Consider the following 23367-nt stretch of genomic DNA (forward strand, 5'->3'; position numbering starts at 1 on the left):
TTTCAACAAGCTCAAGAGGTGCTTCATGACCCCTTTAAAGCCGTGTTCCCAAACACGCGGGCCGCATGCGGACTGCGGACGTCTCGCTAGCGGCCCGGCCCGCACAAGGCTGTCTTCGCCCCATATCTCTTTTGTTATTATCATTATTAAAGGGACACTAAACTGAAACAATGGATCGATTTAGATTGGTAAATCGTACTCTTAGAACTGCAATATCGTTAATTTCACCATCATATCTATTAAGGGAGGCGAAAATCAAGGTCAAAGTCTCATTTTTAAATTTCGCTCTGAAATATCCGCGCGTGACGTCACGAGCTTTCAGAGTGTATTTTTCGTATTATGGCGACATTGGGCCAAATCATCTTTCGATTCCTTCCGATTTCAACAAGCTTTAGCTTGTTGAAATATAGTGGAATTTTCGTTCTCGCGCTTTTTAATAGACACCACGGGGCCCAAGGAGTTAAGGAGATCAAAACAAACTGACGCCTCGAATAGGCAGGCCTTCACGTTTTAGCCGTGTTCATCTTGTGACGGCTCTGACTCACGACAATGCCAAGGCTACATATTCGTCGAGAACTTTGAAAACATCCTTTGTAGGTTGCTTTCTCATGCTGTGTGAATGGTAAGGCTGGATGGAGTTAAACTTGTTCATAAAGTCTTTGCTTTATGTTAAAGAGCTTGCGATTTCTCGAATTATGGTGCAGGCATAGTGTTTTGAAACAAATGTGTGAACTTCTAGTTGCGCCTTATGCGCTCTAGTGTGCCTCGATGTGTGCGCCCACGCGCAAAAAAACGCGCATCAAGGCACCGTAATGCGCTCGGGCTGTCGGCGTCTCCTGTCGTCGCAGCCCGTCACGGTGTCTCCAGTCGTGGCCCGTCACGGTAAAGCAAGTGGCAAATAAGTCGGCGCGTTCGCTCAGGAAAAGCTCGCGAGAACGCGCGCTACTCGGAAGCACCGGTTATTCGCACGTCCCCAGGTTTCACGTTAGTGGAGCTGTCTTGTATAGTATAGTATAGTATAGTATAGTATAGTATAGTATAGTATAGTATAGTATAGTATAGTATAGTATAGTATGGCAAGGGGCGGGAAATGTAAGTGAGGATCAGAAGGAGGGAAAAGAGGAGGGCAACGACACCAGCTCCGCCGCTTCCTTAATCTTTTTAGAGTAACTTGCACTCTGGGAGAGCTTCATGCAGCTGTCCCGGCCTTGCACAAACGACTGTGTTTGGAAATAAACGTGAACGATTACTCTACCATGGGAGAGCGGTTAGAAGGGGTCACAAAGGAAAGTTTATTGAACCTGTACACGCAAGCGGAAGAGACACTTATAAACTAAATACTTATAAATTGCGTCAGTGTAACTTATACAAACGCTAGACGCAATTACTGTCTGGAGTAATGCACTGTACACTACCGAGCAACTATAAAACAACAACCTACGACGCTTCGACACCATTTATTTGAAGCCAACACAAATGCTCGTCATCTTCCAAATACCACTCAACACATCCCAGAGAAACGTGATTGCCACATCTGTCGATTTCGTTAGGACCTTATCTCTAAGTACTATTCGACTTTCTTTTTATGAAGCTGCTTCAGGAGCATTATGACCGCTGCGCACGACCTTTATCCTAGACATTGTGATGTTGCGGGTGGAAAGAAGATAAACATATCACTACCTTGAAAATTTCGGCGAGCTCCGCGCTGAGAGAGCTTCAAGATACGAGGACCTTGGGCTACATACACGTCAGACGCTTGTTCACCGCAAGGAGGTTCGCTCTAGGGATTCAACTCACTCGCCACTATCGGTTGATCTGGTGCAGGGCACGCAGGGCCAATGCCAGGGCTCGAGGGCAATGAAAGAGCGGACGCTCTAGCTCGCGCATTTTGTAACCGAGCGGAGAATTTCGTTTCTATTTCTATTTCTATTTCGTTGACCGTACCAATTCTACCTAGGGAGATTCTTGCTCACCAGCGCTTCACGCGACAAAAATGTGGTGCACAGATCCCTCAATGGGGAAGAGGCCGCTGAACTTCGAAAAATTCAGACGGACGTATTCCCGCATCTACTTAAATTACACGCGATACATCCAACGCTTTACCCGGCCGTATGTCCGTGGTGCGGCGGTAGACCAACTCTGTATCACATCTCGTGGGGATGCGATCATAAACCAAGTGATTTAGCCAATTTTCTCGGCAAACCTCTAATACCTAGTACGGAGCAGTGGGAGGCACAACTCGCCAGCTCGGACCCGGGAGTGCAGAGCGCTCCTGAATCACGTCCGGCGGGCAGCTAAGGCCAGTGGAGCCCTGGACGTAGGGCCCCAGCCATAGAAGCTCCAAGATCCCCCTTTCCCATTTCCCTTGAATAAATTTTCACTCTCTCACTCTCGGCGGTGCACTAAAAACCAAATGCAGTCGAACCCGCATATATCGAACTTGCTATATAGTAACAGGAATCAGTTCGATATATCGTAAGAAGGGGAATTTTAAGGGCTCGTTTTTCTTTGACAGACAAAACAATAATTAGAACTAACAGACAAGACAGCCAAGGAAAGTATAGGGGATGTTATATGTGTAGCGAAGCTTATTGGAACTCTGAAGTGGGTCGTCCTCTCCGGCCCCTTCTAGTGGGTTGCCCTCTTCGGACAGAGCGCAGCTCGCGCAGAGTCGGCCCCGCCTTGACTGTCGCTGTCGTTCATCTTCGCCGAGTGTCCGCCAATAAACATCTTTATAATTTGGTGGAGGTGCTGGGTATCGATCCCAGTACCTCTCGCATCCCCAAGACGCCGCTCACTGTCACCGATGCGGCCTCGTCCGGTCGCCCGAGAACAGGAAAACTAGTCGTCGCAGTCCAAGAGGCAAGGGCTGCGACGCTATCGAACTGCCAAAGCCCTCAGCAAAGCCCATCGAACGTAGTAGACGTGTTTGTAGATGGCGTGCGCACATTGGCCCTTGTGGACACTGGAGCTGCCGTATCCGTTATGGACGCTAAATTTAGCCGACTACTACGAAAAGTGACGACGCCGCTTTCCGGGCTCTCCCTCCGTACAGCCAGCGCCCAAAGCATTCACCCGACAGCGGTGTGTAACGCCCGTGTCATCATTCAGGACGCTCTGTACGCAGTCGAATTCATCATAATTTCTTCATGCTCTCACGACGTCATCCTGGGTTGGGATTTTCTCGCTCGCCACGACGCCGTAATTCGTTGCGCACCAGCCGAAATAGAGCTCTCACCATTCTCCAATTTGACGCCGGCGAACAGTCCATCGGCTGCGACCAAAGTACTCGTCAAAGACGACACCACAGTTCCTGCAAACTCGTCAACGGCTGTGTCCGTCTATTGCACCGGTCTCTCCGACACCGTCGCACTTCTTTCCCCCTCTGACCGCGTTTTCACCAGGAAAGGTTTGCTGGTGCCATTTGCGACCGTGCAAGTCACTCAGGGCGACACCGATATTTTCGTTACGAACCCATCCCCGTACATTGTTAGGTTGGTGCGAGGGGAATGTCTCGGCCGAGCGGAAGCCCTCGAAGACGCACAAGTTATGGACGCACCGGGTGACACGCACTGTGCGAGCTCCCGTACGCTCAGTGCTGTTTCCACATCTGACTCGTCACCCGCTGATGTATTTGCTTCCTCAATTGCTGACAACCTTACGTCGGTCCAGCGTTCCCAGCTTCTCTGCCTGTTGGAAGAATTTAGTTCTTCGTTCGATGTCGCGCAAACTTCTCTTGGCCGCACGTCTGCTGTCACGCATCACATCGACACTGGCGCCCAACCACCGCTGCGGCAACGTCCATATCGCGTATCTCCAGCAGAGCGTCGTGTAATTACCGAGCAAGTCGAAGACATGCTTCCCCGCGATGTTATTCGACCCTCAAACAGCCCGTGGGCGTCCCCTGTCGTTCTCGTTGCGAAGAAGGACGGCTCTGTGCGGTTCTGCGTGGACTACCGCCGACTCAATAAGATCACCCGTAAGGACGTATATCCCCTCCCTCGAATAGACGACGCCATTGACAGCCTGCAAGGAGCAGAATTCTTTTCGTCGCTCGATTTACGCTCAGGGTACTGGCAAGTCCCCATGGCTGTTGACGCTCGACCACGGTGTATATCTTACACCGTGCGCTCGACCGAAGACAGCGTTTGTCACACCCGACGGCTTGTACGAATTCAACGTCATGCCGTTTGGGCTGTGTAATGCGCCCGCGACCTTTGAGCGCATGATGGATTCCGTTCTGCGCAACTTGAAATGGCACACGTGCCTGTGCTACCTCGACGACGTCGTCGTTTTCGCCCCGGACTTCTCCACGCATCTTCAACGTCTCAGACTTGTTTTGACGCGTTTGAGCGACGCCGGGCTACAACTGAACCTAAAGAAGTGCCGATTTGCAGCACGGCAGCTGACAATACTAGGCTACGTCGTGTCCAAGGACGGAATTCTACCCGATCCAGCCAAGCTTCGGGCCGTGACAGAGTACCCCAAACCTACGTCCGTCAAAGAACTGCGCAGTTTTGTAGGACTATGCTCCTACTTTCGACGCTTCATACGAAACTTCGCGACTATCATATCGCCGCTGACAAAGCTCCTTGGCAGCAACGGGCCTCTCAATACGTGGTCGTCAGAGTGCGACGCCGCTTTCGCGAAGCTTCGTCGTTTGTTGACGTCTCCTCCGATACTACGCCACTACGACCCTACGGCCCCTACAGAGGTACACACGGACGCCAGCGGTGTTGGCCTCGGCGCTGTCCTTGCACAGCGCAAACGTGGGTTCCCGGAATATGTCGTGGCATATGCAAGTCGCACGCTTACTAAAGCCGAGACCAATTACACCGTCACGGAGAAAGAATGCCTGGCCATCATCTGGGCCCTTACGAAGTTCCGACCTTATTTCTATGGTCGCCCGTTTGATGTCGTCACCGACCATCATGCGCTGTGCTGGTTGTCGTCATTGAAAGATCCCTCGGGCCGTCTCGCCCGTTGGGCACTTCGCCTGCAAGACTACGACATCCGCGTACTGTACCGCAACGGACGCCAGCATGCTGACGCCGACGCCCTGTCGCGCTCTCCCTTGCCTGACGACAATGCCCACGGCTCAGTGTCTCCCCTTGCCGTTTCTTCCATCGACATTCAGACAATCGCTACCGAACAGCGCAAGGATCGCTGGATTGCCTCACTGATGGACTTGCTGACGGATCCATCGGCAACACACCATCCACTCGCGCGTTGCGTCGTCAAGCCCACCATTTCGCCGTTCGCGACGACCTCCTCCACCGACGCAATTACAGCGGCGACGGCCGCCAGTGGCTACTAGTAATACCCCGAAGTCTGCGTTCTGACATATGCGAATCGTTCCACGCTGATCCGCAGTGTGCGCATTCTGGGGTATCGAAAACTTACCACCGCATCCGCCAACGGTACTTTTGGCGAGGGATGTACCGCTACGTGCAGAAGTTCGTTCGCTCCTGCATCGATTGTCAGCGCCGCAAAACTTCAACGCACCTGTCGCCGGCAGGTCTGCAACCTCTACCTTGCCCTGACCGGCCGTTTGGGCGTGTTGGCATCGATTTGTATGGACCACTTCCTCTGACGTCTGCTGGTAACCGCTGGGCCATCGTCGCTGTAGACCACCTCACGCGATACGCCGAAACTGCCGCCCTCCCAGCGGCTACAGCGCGCGATGTGGCCTCCTTCCTGCTCCACCGATTCATGCTATGTCACGGTCCACCTCAGGAGCTACTCAGCGATAGAGGCCGTGTCTTCTTGTCGGAAGTCGTCGAAGCCATTCTCAAAGAGTGCAACGTTGTTCACCGCAAAACTACTGCTTACCACCCGCAGACGAATGGCCTCACCGAACGCTTTAACCGTACGCTCGGCGACATGCTCTCCATGTACGTAGCCGCCGATCACACCAACTGGGATGCCATTCTGCCCTTCGTCACCTACGCCTACAATACCGCCGCTCAGAGCACCACTGGTTTTTCTCCCTTTTTCTTATTGTATGGCAGGCACCCCTGGCACACAATCGACACAATCCTTCCATACAAGCCGGATCGGTCTGAGTGTGCGCCGATTTCTGCTACCGCCCGACTTGCTGAAGAATGTCGCGAACTTGCCAAGACCTTCACTATACGCATGACCAAGAGCGGCAGAGGAGCATTAGCGGTGACAGAATCACTTCTGAGCCGACGTTCCTCCCTGGAGCGCTCGTATGGCTCTCGATCCCTACCACTGCACCTGGCCTCTCTTCAAAATGCCGAAATACGAAGGCCCCTACCGTGTTGTTGAACGCACATCCCCTGTAAACTATCTGATAGAGCCAATCGATCCATCCTCAGACATGCGCCGTCGAGGGCGCGACATTGTAAACGTGGAGCGCCTCAAGGCGTACCATGACCCGCTCATTGTGACAAGTTGTTAGGTCGCCAGGCGGCTCCCTTTTCGCCCCCGGAGTAATTGTAGCGAAGCTTATTGGAACTCTGAAGTGGGTCGTCCTCTCCGGCCCCTTCTAGTGGGTTGCCCTCTTCGGACAGAGCGCAGCTCGCGCAGAGTCGGCCCCGCCTTGACTGTCGCTGTCGTTCATCTTCGCCGAGTGTCCGCCAATAAACATCTTTATATATGTAATAATTATGATGTAAATGTGAAGATAGTAAAGTGGACGAAAAGATAACTTGCCCCGGCAGGGACCGAATCTGCGACCTTCGAATAACGCGTCCGATGCTCTACCATTGAGCTGCGGCGGTGGTCATCCTCCCGTCCACTTTATGGGGTATATATGTGCATTTAAGCCAAGGAGTGTTAGCCAGCGTCGCTAGTAGCCATGACGGCGAGTGTGGAACACTCTTTTTCTGCCTGCTGGCGTCACGAAGCACCTGATCTTTTTTACGAGCTGGCAGCTGACCAATAATCCCTCGCATACCACCTGAAGGCATCCGACGCCGCGTGCGTTTGTATTCTGCCGTTAGTATCCTGGAGAACGAATGACGCATGGCGTAATTGTCTAAGGCAGCGCGCTGCGGAGCGAGGGGTCGCAGGTTGGATTACCCGGTCGCGCGCTTCGGAATTTATTTCTTCTGAATTATTTTTATTTGTGGCGTTTATGTATATATACATACACATACATATCCGGGACATGACGGTGACGGCAAAAATCCGCCGAGAGTGTCCATGTAATTGCTATCGCAATAAAAATGGAGTATATTCCGACACTGTTTAATAAAGTATCTAAGCTCGGTTGTCCTTTAAAAAACGCAACAAGCTTTCAACGCCTTCCGTTCTGAAGACGGACACGGCCAGTGTCCCAGGGCCCCTCCCTCCTGGTTTTTTATTCTTTTTTTTTAAGTGCGTAACACTTAAGGGGCCCGGCTTGTCGTCTATTCGTAGATCTCATGAGGCGTGATCACGCTCAAAATCAAGCGGTCAATACAGACCTAAAACAAGGCTAGCAATGCTCAAAACCGGGTTGAAATAAACGAACAAGGTTGAAAATAATATTACCAACAGAGATAACCAAGAAGTAATCGTAATAATTAACTTAAGATCGCTAAAAACGTTCCGGAACCTGCGGCTGGCTCCGGGGTCGCACAAAAGAGGGCGCCACCGCCTGGCCAAACGAGCGAACGCCCTTCCCCCTACGCTTCGCCGGCTCTGCGTCGCTACATTCGATGGGGGAAACAATCTGACGAAACTCGCTGCAGACGACGCGTATCTCAACTGCCGTAACAGGCAGGAATTCTTAGCGCAGCAAAATAGTAGCGGACATGTCGCACACCGAGTTCGCGAATCTCCCTAAGAAGATTATAACCGTGCCGGGGAAACCCCACATGCTTACCTCGAACATTGGCGTCATCGACGCTTTGGTAAACGGAGCAGTGGGAGCTCTACGAACGGGAATCGCTGGATGATCCTGCTTTCTCAGTTTTCACAGTAGTGGAGCTGCCATACGTTTTATTTTTTATTTGGAGCAACAATCCGAAAATATTTAAAATTCGTGTCAGTACTCCTTGGATTACGCTTGTGTTTCGCGCGCAGCCGAAGCGGATCTCAGAGGCCACGTAGAAAGGAGCGCGTGGTTGAGATCTTCTCCGCCAGGTGCCGCACCAATACCAGTCGCAAGATCGCACCTACCCTCGGCTATGCGTATGGACCCGCTTCTCACATATACAGAAATCCTACAACACCAAAGACTCAAAAGACGGAAACTTCCGCCCCCGGAGCACACCTGACCACATGTTATGGGAATGTCCACACTATCCAGCGATGCAACCCAGGACAAAACTAAACGTAAAAGGGTGGGAGGCAGCTCTGTCCAGCTCGGATCCGAAGACCCAAGAGGCCCTCGTGAAACGAGCGAGGAGCGGCCCGCGCCAATGGGATCCCGGACTAAGGATCTTACTCACCGATCTTCTCACAGAACATCAGATAAACGTTTTATCCTCTCTCGCTCACAAGAACATCGTCTGCTCTGGCAATGAACCGATTCAGTTAATTTCCGTTAATTATTCTGACCCCTTCCCCAGTGCAGGGTAGCAAACCAGATATCTTTTGTGGTTAACCTCCCTGCCTTTCCGCATTACATTTCTCTCTCTCTCTCTCTGAACCAGAATCGTCGATTTCGTACCAGTTTTATTTTCTTAAACAAGTACTCTGCATATTCGGAAAACCGGAAGCAAGTGCTCGACCGGAAGAGCTTGGAAGAGAAACAAGGGGCGTACATCGCTTTGCATCGCTTGCCACTGGCAAACACCCCGCCCGCAAACAAGTTGTTACGCCACTGGGTGAAGGGGTGGCCGTAATAGCCGCACTTTCACTGCAGCCCCCTCCCCCCACCCTCCTCCCCTGTCAAGTCTGAAAGAATAGAAGCTTTGCAATGGATGCCAAAATGAAAATGAAGCGTTCACGTGCTTCCAACAACTATCCTATAGCTGCCTTTGGTGCGCAACCGGGGAAAGGGGGCAACCAATCCTTTGCCCGGTGCGCATGCCTCTGACCGTGGCAGCCATGTTTTGGGTGACCAGCGCAGCGAGAAGCTGTTTCCGTGACGTCACATCTGATCTGTTTACACAAGTACAAACAAGACAGACGTTCAGGGGAAGATGGATGCTTGAATTGATGGAGAAATCACTGAACAGGGATTGTCGCTGGAGGCCAGCGACATTACCTGTTCAACGATCTCGCTATAAGCACAATTAAGGTGAGGTTAATAATCTCGCCGGTAGCCCGACTGACAATGAGAGTCAGCCACGATCGATGGCTGTTGCTTCCGTGAAATTACTAAGTTCAGAGATTCTGAATACCTTTTTTTCTTGCTTTCTTTTTTTTGCGAATGGATGTTCCTGGCCCGAAATGTACGGTACTTCGACATCCATGTGCGCACGTCGCGTTTCACTAACTACTCATTTTTCCGCGAAGCAAGCGCCGTCTTGACAGAATAATAAGCCCACTTCAAACAGGTTTAGTTTCTATATAGTGTCACTTTAAATGTTACCCATCATACCACGTGTCATCGAGGTCGCCATGAACTGAGTTTTTCAACTTCTATGTAGGTTCACGCCTTTGACCCTTCGTAGCACCGATCATAAGTTTCCAAGAAGCCTTTAATGATTTGTTAACGAGATGGGATATGTTGGCTAAACATTGGCAAATGACTGCCATAATGCTGGCTATCCGCTGTGATGCGTCAACGATATATGTTAAGAGAGCATGCCAAAAACGTGAAAAATGCGCGTGAAGGAAAACGTTTTGATGGTTTAATGACTAGCCATCGTATAACCTGCCAGGATTACTCATGTGACCTAAACAACACTTACGTCACTAAGAAGATCAAAAACTTGCAGGGGGCTTGAGCTTCGCTTTCAAGAGCAGAACGCGACAGCGTAATCGGACCGTGTTCGTATCGCCTTCCCAATCGCTAGCCTAGCTTCGCTTCTTGGTGAACACGTAAACCGTGCCGCGAGGAAAGCAAAAGTGCGGACGCCCACCGGCTCCTATATCCATGCATGCGGCGCGATGAAACATGGCTGGGCGAGCGCCGCCTGTGGGCCCCTTTGCGCCATCTCGCGGGTGGTATATATTCAAGTCTCTGCCACGCTGAAGCACCTCCGAGATGTGCGTACCACCAACGGTAAATGGTGTATATAAATAGCTCGCCGTAAGTATGCTCGAGGATGTACGCGTGGTGGCCGAGCGGCTAAACGCATCGCGCCGCACCGCGGAGCGAGGGGTCGCAGGTTCGAATCCCTGGTCCCACTCGAACCGAATATTTTTAACAGCGAACCTGTTCTTAGTCGAAGCTTCCCCGTCCGTTGATGGCGTAGCGCTGGTTGCCTGGCCTAGCTTGCTGTGTGGAGAGAGTGGAACTCGATAGGAAAGGGAAAGGCTGCGAAGGGCGAAGCTCGGTGGAAAGGCGCATCAGCGAGAGGCGCGAAAAGGTGGGCACGGGTGAGGCTCGGTGGAAGGAGTGAATCAATGAACGGCGCGCCATGATGGACTATTGATGCTCAGCGGAAAGAGTGAGCCAATGAGAGACGCGCAAAGATTGGTGAGGGTGAGTCTGGCGAAAGGGGGGGGGGGGCATCAGCCTCGCTGTTTCGACAGTGTTCGCGAAGTGGAGCTGGCCGCATTTTTTATTATTTCATTCTTTATCCGCTTTTCGCTCACGGACAACGCTGATTTTTCGCTCACATCCAACGACACCGATGCCGACACCGGAATTTCTGCGAGACGAGCTCTTTAACGCTGCCGAGTTAAAAACGCGCATTATATACTTGAGAAATTGAGGAAGCAGAACGTATTTCCTATCTCGGGGAGGGGTGTGCGCGCGTGCCATCCACACAATTGTCAGATAAAGAGCCAGGCGTACCTACGCACGTGTAGTTGATGACGTCTGTGTCGGAGCGCATATGTGTACACGTGTAATTCTCCCGATAACAGTTGTTGCAAGTTCAGCGCTCGTCCTCGTCGCTTTTGTTCCGTCCGTGTGTTTAATAAGCTGCAGTTCTTCAGAATTTTCGTTTATTTATATATTTACAATACTGCCAGTCCCTATACTGCACCATATATAGCGGGTGGGCACTATGTTCAGATCCTATAAGAACACTCATCCCGTAACCATCAAACAATACATCTTAACAAAAAAAGAGTAACATGAACTTTGCACTTTACACATAGACAATACACTACATAATAGTAATATATACATCCAATGCAACTGCATACAAAATAGCAAATAAAACATTGTACGCTGTATACACGACTACATACACAAGGTACAAGTACATGCTGGTGTACACGATTGATAGCATTGGTAATATTAACCTGCTAGGAGATTTTTTTTTTTAATTTTTTACTCAAACTTAGACAATGGCTCAGCGTTAGTGGTGAGAGGCGCTAACATATGCGATTCGCTCATGCAACCGAAAAGAAAAAAAGAAATATTTAAAGTTGCCCTGCCACACTTATTCAGCATGTTCGGAAAGCGCTGCCGATCGGCAGGCGAGGCTCCTGAGAACACGCGAGCCAAATAATATAGCGCAGCATGCGACCTGGAATTTACGATTAATTATCGAAGTCAGCTAGAAATCGCTCGCTCTTCTCTCTACAAATGATGTCATAAACCCGACTGACCGCGCCGTAAACCCAAAGTCCACGGCCATTGGCTGATTTGAGCATCGTGAGCTGCATATAGTTACCGCGGCCGCAGTGGGATGAAGCCACGTGGCCGCGCGCGCGCTCTGAAAGTAAGCCGGGCGTTCGAAGAAAAAAAAATAAAGGAAGAAAAGAAAGTGCTCAACGTCATGACGCGCGCTGACGAACGAACGCATCTACTCGGCCCCTGTCATTCCCCCCCCCCCTCCCCTCGCTGCGTAGCTTTCAGCTCGCTCGCTGCTACGAAAAGAGAGAAAAAGTGCTTGAAGAGTGCGGCAAATCCCTGTAACTCCGCTAACACTTGACGGATTCTAAAAATTTTAGCGGCAGTCGATTCGTGATGCAATAAGCTCTTTTATTGCAGCCATTCGATGGCTACTTGGAAAAGCCTTGAAGGGCCCCTTTAAAGGGACACTAAAGACAAACAATGAATCGGTTTAGATCGATAAATTGTCCTCTGAGAATTGTAATGTCGTTAATTTCGCCATCATATGTTTATTAATAGAGGAGAAAATCAAGTTCAAAGTTTCATTTTTAAATTTCGCGCCGAAATCTCCCCGCGTGACGTCACGGATTTCAAAGTGCATTTATCTTATTTTGGCGCCATTGGCTGGACAAAATTACCCCAAACTTGGTATATTAAGTCTGTGCCCCCCCCCCCCCCCAGAGGACAATGTACTTCATTTTTACCGATTAGGAACTACGTAGGCCCTAGTAGGTGCCGTCAAAATGTCTGACGTCACGGCGAATGGTGCGGAAACTTCAAGGTGGTGTCGCCACCCACATTTTCTTTTTGCGCGTTCTCTCGCTTACTATGCGTCTTCTCGCAGAAAACGTGGTGTTTTTGGCGTCGTGAAAGAGTACTTTACTATTATGAGAAAAATCGTTTTGCTCTTTAATCTCCCTTTAAACACATCATTATTACACTTATACTCTACTAAAGTGTCTGTATGCTTGTGCCTGGTAGCTCGTGTTTGAGAATAAAAATGTAATTTGAAATGTCAATTTTAAATTTATGTATCAACACGCCCAACTCGTCACTTTAGTCGCTGCCATCAATCCATGCATACATTGCATTCATTATATCTCTATCGATATATTGCCAAGAATAAATAGTAAAGTGTTGGGACCTGGTTGTCGAGCAACTCCTCGGCGAGGGACTGCAGCCCTTCGAGCTCGAGCTCGTCGAGCCACGCGTGCTGCGTCAGGGCGAGCATGCCGAGCCACTGGAGCTGCTTGCTCGAGGAGTCCTGCTCGCACAGCTCGGCGCACTCGGTGAAGTGGCGCCGGCGGTAGAGACTCAGCGCCCGCTGCACGAGAGCCATGCCCGGCGCTGCGATGCCCGGCCTGCGCACGCGGTTACAGATATGTAGTCTTAAAAAAAAAAAGTAGCGGTAGTAACTAACTTTGAGATAGTAAGTGCTGTTCACAACATGTACTATTGATGTAGAATGGAAAGGTAGTAAGTGTCATGTTGGTAACTTTACTACCGTGACAATTACTGCTTACAGTTACTACCTACAGGGAAATATTGATACAAAGTTCGTAACTTTACAACCCTGGCAAACCAAACTTAAATAAAAAAAATTAAACCGTATGGTAATGTCTGTCCATGTGATTACCCTGATATATATATATATATATATATATATATATATATATATATATATATTGAAAGACGCAGGAAGACTTCACCAGGCAGGGCCAGCAGCAGCGTTTATTCCGCGATGTCTGCCTCGGCTCAGAACAGCAACCAACCCAATGGCGATGATGATGGTTATGTACAAGTGAGAACGATGAAGTACGATAAATGTGCTTACACTAATTTCCCCCCCTCTTCGAAGCGGCCAGCCTGGCCGCAAATCAAAGATCAGCTGAACGAGTAATGAAAGGCTTCATGCGTGACACGTGAACAATTTCTGTGCTGCGACGACGGTGGTCAGTGACGGACTGAAGCGGGGTGACGAGATAGTTCACTGGGGAAGTTCGTCGTAGAACGGTGTATGGGCCAACGTACCGGTGAAGAAATTTCTCGCAGAGCCCTGACGCTCGAGTCGGGGTCCATAGTAAGACCTTATCTCCGGAATGAAATGTCACGTCGCGTCTTTTGCTATCGCAGCGACGTTTTCGTTCTTCTTGAGTGGCTTCCGTGTTGCGCCGAGCAATTTCACGGCATTGCGCGACTCGAGCTGCGAACTCTTCTGGTAGAGGAGTACTGGACGGAGCTGGGCCAAAGAAGAATGCCGTGTCGAAGACTGATGATGCAGGTCGTCCATACACAAGGAAGAAAGGGCTGTAGCCGGTAGATCTTTGTGTCGCGGTATTATATGCGAAGGTGACAAATGGCAAAATATTGTCCCAGTTTTTGTGATCTGGACGTAGGTACATGGAGATCATGTCAGAGAGCGTTCGGTGAAAGCGCTCAGTAAGACCGTTCGTCTGTGGGTGGTACGTAGAAGTGGTTTTATGCGTCGTTCTACAGGCCCGTAGGACTTCCTCGAGGACGTGCGAAATGAAGGCCTTGCCCCGGTCACTCAGAAGAACGCGAGGAGCTCCATGGCGCAAGACGATGGACTGCAAGAAAAAGTCGGCGACTTCTGTAGCAGTACCGGATCGAAGAGACGCAGTCTCGGCGTATCTTGTCAAATGATCGACTGCAGTGACGATCCAACGGTGACCGTTAGACGTCAACGGCAAGGGACCATACAAGTCTATTCCGACAAATTCAAAAGGTGTTGTCGGACAGGGAAGAGGCTGCAGGAAACCGGCGGGTGGGGACGTGGACCGCTTACGGTGCTGACATGACGCGCACGAGCCCACGTATTTGGCTACCGACGTGGACAAGCCGGGCCAGAAACAGCGGGTCCTGATGCGGTCGTAGGTCTTGCGAAAACCTAGATGACCAGCAGCAATGTCATCGTGAAATGCTTCTAAAACGCGAAGACGAAGGCAGCGGGGAAGGACCGGCACCCACTTGTTACCCGTGGGATGATAAATATAGCGTTCGAGCACACCGTCGTCGAGGCGGAATTGTCTAAGCTGGCGTCTCAAGCGGCTGTTAGGTGGTTTAGTGATGCCGCGAAGGTAGTCAAGGAAAGTTCGACAGTAGGAGTCGGCCCGCTGAAGTGAACGGAAACCGGCTTGCGAAGAAGGTTGAATTTGGTCCAGTGAGGTGATCGACAGGTGTGGTGAGGCAGGCGGGATGTCGGAGCTCTCAGGAGGCGATGCGGAGGACGTATTGTGAAGAGAGAGTGAAAGTGGGCATCGGGACAGCGCGTCGGCATCATGATGACATTTGCCAGACTTATATGTGATGGTAAAGTCATACTCTTGCAAGCGCAGGACCCAGCGCCCTAGACGTCCTGACATATTCTTCATCGAGGACAACCAACACAGTGCGTGATGGTCTGTGACGATAGTGAAGTGCCGACCGTAGAGGTACGGGCGGAATTTCTGTATCGACCAGACAATAGCCAGGCATTCCTGCTCCGTGATCGTGTAGTTCCTCTCCGCTGTCGACAGAGTCCGGCTGGCGTATGCCACAACCTGCTCTTTAGAGGCGGCATCACGCTGCAAAAGTACTGCTCCAATACCTTGCGCACTTGCGTCAGTGTGGAGGATAGTAGGCGCGCTCTCGTCAAAGTGGCGAAGCACTGGTCCGGAAGTCAGGCGTTCTTTAAGGACCTCAAATGCGATCTCGCAGTCTTCGGACCAAGCGAAAGGAGCACCAGCGACTAATAGCTTATTTAGGGGAGCCGCTATAGTCGCGAAGTTGCGTATAAAGCGGCGAAAGTATGACGCCAGGCCAAGAAAACTGCGCAACGTCTTTTGGGTGGAAGGCCGAGGAAACTGCAATACAGCGGCTATCTTGTCGGGATCTGGCCGGACTCCGTCTTTGGAAACGACGTGACCGAGGACTTTTATACTTTTGCTGGCAAACATGCACTTTTTGGTATTTATCTGAAGGCCAGCGTTTGAAAGGCACTGAAGTACCTCGTCTAATCGTTGAAGGTGTTGGGCAAAGGTAGATGAAAACACAACAATATCATCTAAATAACAGAGGCAGGTCTTCCATTTTAGGCCACGAAGAACAGCATCTATCATGCGCTCAAATGTTGCCGGAGCGTTGCACAGGCCAAATGGCATTACGTTAAATTCGTAGAGCCCATCCGGCGTAGCAAAGGCGGTTTTCTCTTTGTCAGCCTCATTCATAGGGATTTGCCAATACCCCGATCGTAGGTCAAGGCTGGAAAAATACTGCGCTCCTTGTAGTGTGTCCAAGGCGTCATCTATTCGAGGCATAGGATATACATCCTTGCGCGTGATCTTATTTAGCGCTCGATAATCAACGCAGAAACGAACGGAGCCATCTTTTTTCTTCACTAAGACGACCGGAGAAGCCCAGGAACTGGAAGATGGCCGTATTATCTTGCGTGATAGCATATCATCAACTTGTTCTTCAATGACTTTTCTTTCCGATTGTGAGACACGATAAGGCCGACGGCGTATAACACCAGAACCATCCGTTTCAATGCGGTGTGCGGCAGTGTCGTGGCACAGCTATCGAAGCAGGCCTTATGCTTAGCTAAAAGCGCCAATAATGCTGTGGATTGTGCAGAGGTCAGATCGGAGCCGATTACTGCTCGGAAAGGGGAAGAACTCGCACCTGACGTGGGTACTGACGATGAAGACGGGCAAAGTGCTGCAATGGAGGTCAGTGGAGAGCCACATCAGCGTATGTGGGCAGCGGGCGTGATGGTGGAGCGACCGGCGCTGTCGGTGTTGTCATGGCCGCCAACTCCTGCTTCACAAGATTCCGCAGGTCGAACGGTGCGGGTGGAGTTGAGACGGCAGTGGACCGCTGCTGTTCCAGGTCTCGAAGTTCTTCACGGATGATGGCGCGGATAAGAGCTTTCAAATCAGAGGGAGGCATAAGGCGAGGATCGCTGTCTTGTTGAAGGCGGAGGGACTGCAATTGGTCAAGGCGTTGGCATGTGGAAATGATGTTTTCAACCGTAGTTGGATTGTTAACAGCCAAGGCGTTGAACGCAATCGTGCCAATTCCTTTAAGGATGTGGCGAACGCGCTCGGCTTCCGTCATATCGCTGTTCGCACGGCGACAGAGGGCCAAAACATCCTCGATATATGAAGTGTATGTCTCGTGTGAAAGTTGAACCCGCGTAGCCAGCTTCTGTTTGGCGGTTTCGGAACGACCTGACGAGCATCCGAAGATTTGTCGCAGCTTGGTGGCAAAGGTCAACCAATCGACGAAGTCAGTTTCGTGGTTGAAATACCACGTTTTGGCAACGCCGGTCAGGTAGAATGGGAGATAGCTCAATTTCTCCGCTTCGGTCCACCGATTGGCTGAACCCACACGGTTGTAAAGGTCGAGCCAGTCCTCGACGTCGTCACCGCGGAGACCAGCGAATACGGGTGGTTCGCGCTGAGGGCTGGTGACAGTGGACGAAGGGAGGGCAGCCGCAGGCATCGGCGCGGTAGGGTTAGGGCTAGGTGTTGGTTCCGTTGTCTGCATAGCTGTGGGGGTGGCCGGGCGCAAGCGGCGACCGGATCGTAGCTCCAGGTGGGACACGAACGTAGGAGGACGTCGGGATCTTGACCCACCTCCACCACTCTGAAAGACGCAGGAAGACTTCACCAGGCAGGGCCAGCAGCAGCGTTTATTCCGCGATGTCTGCCTCGGCTCAGAACAGCAACCAACCCAATGGCGATGATGATGGTTATGTACAAGTGAGAACGATGAAGTACGATAAATGTGCTTACAATATATATATATCACACCCTAACAGCAACCCAATAGATATATATAGCCATACCTTGGTATAACACAAGTTGTACAGGTGAGCTAACCATGAACCTAGATTTAAATGTGATGTTTTGGCCCCGGATTTTATATAAAGAAAATTATACATAGTTTGGCAAATTTTTTCGTAACATTGTCACGATTACAACCTAACATACCACAGCAGATAGAGGTAGTAACGTTTTCTAACCCGTCACGTACGCAAGTGGTAACATCTACTAACCCTGACACGCTAAGTAGTAACGACAATATTTACCCCTATAAAGGAGAAAACGTTAGCGAAAGGTAGTAAACGTGTCAGGAGGGCTGTAAGTACTGCAGTTACTACCTTTCTTACTACTTTTTTTTAGGAGTGTACCACATAACAGGGGTCTCAAACACGCGGTCGGGCCAGCGCATGCACTCTCTTCGTCCCATATTTTTTTTCTTTATTTTCTTAATAAGTGTGTTCATGAGCTACCCAGGCATGACTGCAGTCTCAAGCATTTCTTTTTAGGGGCGAAGCTTCTTAAGCCGTGGGTCTGTCCTTCCTCTGTGACCGGTTTGTAACCACTCCTCAACGTCATCTTCTACTGCATACCAGAAAGCGCGCTTCTCATGAGGGTATGCAGTAGAAGAAGACGACGTTGACGAGTGACACTCGCGTTCGCCGCGAGTCACCGGATGGAGCAGGTGGCTGTAGACAGTAGGCGAACAAAATAAAAGAACAAAATAAAAGTTGATTTGTACATACGCACACAGTCTCACGTCTTTCTTAATGATGTAATGGGCGAACTTTCACGGGAGGGTTACGGTTTTACCGATGATCTCCCCCTCTCGAGCTTCGCCCACTTATCACCATTCATTCCGTGGATATGGCGTGATTTTTTTTTCTTTTTCTTTTTTCGTGAGGAACCCCGTGCGGTCACCTTGTGTTAATATACACAACTGTGGAACACAGTTTTTTTATATATATTTCAGAATCGGCTTCCAGATTTCTGTCATTCTGGAGATCCTTAGCGATGTTTTTCTCGAAACCTGACGCCAAATCCCCTCCACAAATGACCCATATATATGTAGTATGGGTCATTTTTCCATTAACATTGCCTTCTTTCAAATGGCAACGTTAGCTGACATTTTGTTCAATCAATTTATTATACAGACCTGAAACAAGCGATCCCCACGCTCTTCCGGTGTGCTCAACTGTATTTGACATAGAACAGTTCACATTGTGATGTAACGACGGCACTTGTAATATATTATTCGCGAAACCAATGCTAATTATTGTAATCGTGGCATCAAGGATAATGGTAGCATTTCTGAGAAGACGTAGACTTTGTAAATCTACGTAAATGTAAATAATTTTTAGCAAAGAAATGTCCTTTAAGTGACTGCATATAAATAACGCGATATTTAATTAGCGTGGACAGATTCATATATAGCATAGGACCATATTGAGCACGGCTGCCAGTACATACAGAGTTCGTAACTTTACCTATATATATATATATATATATATATATATGCGTGTGTGTGTGTGTGTGTGTGTGTGTGTGTGTGTGTGTGTGTGTGTGTGTGTGTGTGTGTATTTACCAATAAAGAATTGGGGTATGAGTGTAAGCGTTGTCCTGTACACTTCCATTGTCCACGTCTTCGGTTCGGTGCGCGTCAAACTAACTTTTACACATGTGTACATATACTGTCGAGTCACTGCCAGTGCGCGATTACGCGGCAGTCGCTATCGTGGCAGCGGCAGATTATAGCGCCCTCGCTGAATGAACCACTCACAAGAATAGCGAGAGATAGCAGAGCACCGATGCATGTGACCTTGCGTCGCGACAGTTTCCGCCTGAAGCTTGTGAATGCGCGCACACACCCATTCGCTCGCTCACTCACTTGTCTGCCTGTGGAGCTGCGCCGCTCATCTCGTGGCATGAAACGCCGCTGGGACGTGTGCGGCTGGGTATGTGTGTGTGTGTGTACGGACGCGTTGCCCTGGCAACGATCGGTGGTGTTTTCCCCTTTGCTTGAGATGCCGGTAGGGAGCGCTGGCGATCGGTTAGAAATCTTGCGATCGGTTAGAAATCTCAAGTGGAAGCGCTTTACTGTTTGAAGCGAGGTTCGGTTGCCTTAGAGCGCGTAGTTATAAAGCGAGATTGAGTGAAGAAGAAAAATGTACATGCCGTGGGGAAGCTAAGTGTGATGGCGAGGTTAGTCACGTCGCAAGGCGTGTGACGCGAGGAAGATGGAGACAGTGCGGAACACAAAAGGGAGTTATATTCATCGAGAGACACACATTACAAACACAGTAACTAGACGTCGTGCACGCGGTTCGCAAACATAACAAAAAGGAGTAGGCAGTCTCACAAGTCTGTGCCGCAGCCCGGTGCCTTGAAGTGGAACTCGTTGCGTGCTCGTGGTGCAGTCGTCGCTTGGGTACACGAGTCAGCGTCCCGCTGCAGAAGGCATCACCAGGTCTAGGCGTGGCCGCACACCGTCATCGACGTCGGCTCGCTGGACATGGTCAGCAGCTCCGGGGTCTCGAGGACGCTCGCCATGCCTGAGATGTCCGCAGGAGGCCTCACCCAGAACTCGTGCCGGGTCACGCCGACACGCCGTGCCCCGAGGACGTCAGCGGCTCGAAGACAGGAACCCGGCCTTCTGAACCTCGCGCGTAGTTGCGGGTTCGCCCTGGGCTCTCTCGCTTCGTCTTGTCGGCTCGCCGTTCCAACAGCTCCGTTCTGCGCGAGCGCCTTCTCTTCTTTTTCGATGCGCGAGCTTCAATGTTCCTTCATTCTCGTCATCTTCTAGGGGATGCAGCGCTGTCGTCTGCTACACTCGCATTTTTTTAAAGTTGCTTCATCACATCACCCCCCACTTAAGAAAGTTCTTCCGGTAGAAGAACTTCAAGGCACTGGGGACACGTTGGTTCGCAGACGGAAACACGCACGTACGCACCACTGCACAGCACAGCAGTTCCGAGCCCCGCACACTCGACACATTTGATCACAAAAGTACACACCAGAAGAAAAAAAAATAGAAACAAGTCACAAAACTAAAGTGTCATGATACCTGTGTAGTGTCCTACGACACAGTAACAAAAAGCGAAAGAAAGAACAACTTTTTTTTTTTTTGCTCTTGTTGCCACACGCTATGTCTTCGTAGACACATCGCTCATGGGTACGGCAACCAGCTCCTGTAACCTACCCCTACAGTTTCACGCCCTATAACATACACAGCGTATAAAACGTATTTCATCAGTCTTCGACGAAACGATCGCGCTTCCTTTCTCGACTGCAGAAGTTACGTGGCCCGTATACAGTCGCGTGTTTCCACCTGCCGTAGGCGGACTCTGTTGGTTCTTCTCGACGACCTTTGACTTGCAGGCGTCGGTCAGGAGTGAGAGAATCCAATCTGCTCACATCGCCAGTTGATGCCTTTTGTTGAAACGGAACGAATGATCGCTTGTTTGGATCCTGTGACATCCGAGATAGTGGTCCTAGATTATCGTTGGCGACTCTCTTAAATGGAGTATATTCCAGTGGTACTCGAGCAACTAGATCTTTGAGAACCGTTCTCTGACACGTGTGGCACGATTTAACAAATCGTGTAATGTCCGACTGGACACCTGGCCAGTAGAATTCTTCGAGCACACGGTGTTTGGTTATCTTAAGCCCTTGATGGCCCGAAAGAATCCCTTCGTGGGCCAGTTGCATCACAAAACGTCGGAGGCTCCTCGGTACCACAAGCTGCTCCACTTGTCTCTTCGAACGAAGCGTGAACTTGCGGTAAAGAATTCCCTCCTTCATAAAGAACAGGATGTCGGCGAACCTGGTCTTCAACTCTTGGTGAACTGCTTCGAAGCATTTCCGCAGGCTGCTGTCATCCTTCTGCCTGTCCCTGAGGTCTTGTGGGCTAATGTCCAAGTAGTTGACATCTGCTACGGGTAGCAGATTCGGCTCTCGTGTTGCCTGTTGGTTTACTGCTGCACCTTTTCTATAGACAACTGATTCACAGGCAGCTGATGGTGAGGTCTCTGCGGAGAAGGATCTATTGGTAGCACTGCTGTAATGTTCCGCGCTGGATGACTCATAGAAGGCACGAATATGTCTCTTCCAGTCATTGTCAGGAGCGGATACATCACGAACGCCTTGCACATTGCCTAGGACAACATCATACAAGGGATTGTCCATGCAGATAGCTCGAGTCTTGCCTGTGAAAAACGGTGAGATTATCTCCACATCTGCTTCAGGCAGCTTGAGCAATGTTCTGTCCAGAAGACAGACTGATGAGGTGTTTCCTGTCAGTTTGCTGTCTGATACGAGGGACCTCTTCACAATAATGGCATCGCACCCCGTATCACGTAGTACTGTAGCAGGATGTCCTTCAAGTAGACCCTCAGCTGTTGGCATACATTTTTTGTATAGTCTGGGCGTTTGCGCTCGTCCGCGTTCCAAGCTTCCGGAAACGTAGCGCAAATCCCCTGACTCTGGTTTAACGGCTTGCGTGAGATCTACGTGCTGTAACGAGCACGAGGCCTGCTCGATAGTGCTGGCCTTTTTGGGGCAGTCGCCTGTCTGATGCTCAGTGCAGTGACACTTTGCACAGAACGGTGGCTTTGTGCTTGGACTCTTTGTGTTGGTCCAGCAATCGGCAGCTTTATGACCTCGTTTACCACAAAGAAAGCAACGTGGTCCTTCCTTTTGATCTCGTCGCTCAGACGTTTGAGTTTGACCTGGCGGCTCATTCGGGTTGTCGTCTTTTCCTTTACCAAGGTTTACTAACCCTTGCGCCTCCAGGTAATGGTCCGTAGCTTCTGCTAGTTGGTCAAGTCCTTGACAATTCCTTTCTTTAAGAAACACTGCCAGTTTCTCATGACATTGTACGAGAAACTGTTCTGAGACGATCTTGTCTCGCAGAGCATCGTACGTCCGGTCCGTCCTGGCCATTTCTTGCCAATGGTCAAAATAACCCAATAGACGTCCGGCGAACTGTCTGCCCGTTTCTGCATTATCAGGTTTCGCTGATCGAAACTTGGTTCGATAACCTTCCTCTGTGAACCTGAAGCGTTGTAGTAGGGTTTTCTTCAACGTTATGTAGTCCATGGCATGCTCAGGTGCCATCCTACCTACAACACTTAAGGCCTCTCCGGTCAAGCAAAGGCTTAGTGATAGAGCCCATTTCTCTTGTGGCCAGTCTTGGCTCGTAGCGACGCGCTCAAATCGCTGTATATACGCGTCCAGCTCATCGCGTCCTTCGTTAAATGCTGGGATGAGCTTATGCGGACTTTGGTAGCTCTGCGTGCTGCCTACGGGTACACCCTCGGGAAGCTGCCCAGTAGTTGTGCTACCTGCTGTCGCACCTAACTCACGCAACCTTAACTTCAATTCGAGGACTTCCTTTTCTGCCTTTAATCTAGCGACTGCCTCCGCCTCGGCTTCTTTCGCGGCATTGCGTTCAGCCAGACGAGCGTCACGTGCCTCTTTTTCGCGTGCGCGTTCTTGGTCCATCCACTCTTTTAGTGCTGAGCCGCTCAACCCTAACTCCTTTCCAATTGCAATCAGCTTATCTGCCTCCATCATCAACCGTCACACACACATATGCAATGTGATGCTCTGAGATGGAATAAGAGCAGTCCTGTCTCGCGGACGCCAGATATGTGATGGCGAGGTTAGTCACGTCGCAAGGCGTGTGACGCGAGGAAGATGGAGACAGTGCGGAACACAAAAGGGAGTTATATTCATCGAGAGACACACATTACAAACACAGTAACTAGACGTCGTGCACGCGGTTCGCAAACATAACAAAAAGGAGTAGGCAGTCTCACAAGTCTGTGCCGCAGCCCGGTGCCTTGAAGTGGAACTCGTTGCGTGCTCGTGGTGCAGTCGTCGCTTGGGTACACGAGTCAGCGTCCCGCT

The 23367-nt window shown here is 50.3% G+C and overlaps 1 protein-coding gene across 2 annotated transcripts in view; it reads right to left on the reverse strand.

Moving 5' to 3' along the window:
• Positions 1-23367, reverse strand: part of LOC119374167 (tetratricopeptide repeat protein 8) — a 65396-nt gene that overhangs the window by 14139 nt on the left and 27890 nt on the right. The window contains exons 1-2 of one of the 2 annotated variants that reach the window (XM_037644229.2): positions 19346-19386; positions 12780-12996 (exon numbers count right to left, since the gene is read on the reverse strand). In XM_037644229.2, coding sequence (XP_037500157.1) covers positions 12780-12996; positions 19346-19374 — 246 coding nt within the window. In that variant the 5' untranslated portion in view covers positions 19375-19386. Of the gene's footprint in view, positions 1-12779; positions 12997-19345; positions 19387-23367 lie in introns of those variants that run through there. The other variant, XM_049420418.1, reaches the window with a different exon arrangement.

This window comes from Rhipicephalus sanguineus, chromosome 11 (genome assembly GCF_013339695.2).
Source record: "Rhipicephalus sanguineus isolate Rsan-2018 chromosome 11, BIME_Rsan_1.4, whole genome shotgun sequence".
NCBI lineage: Eukaryota > Metazoa > Arthropoda > Arachnida > Ixodida > Ixodidae > Rhipicephalus > Rhipicephalus sanguineus.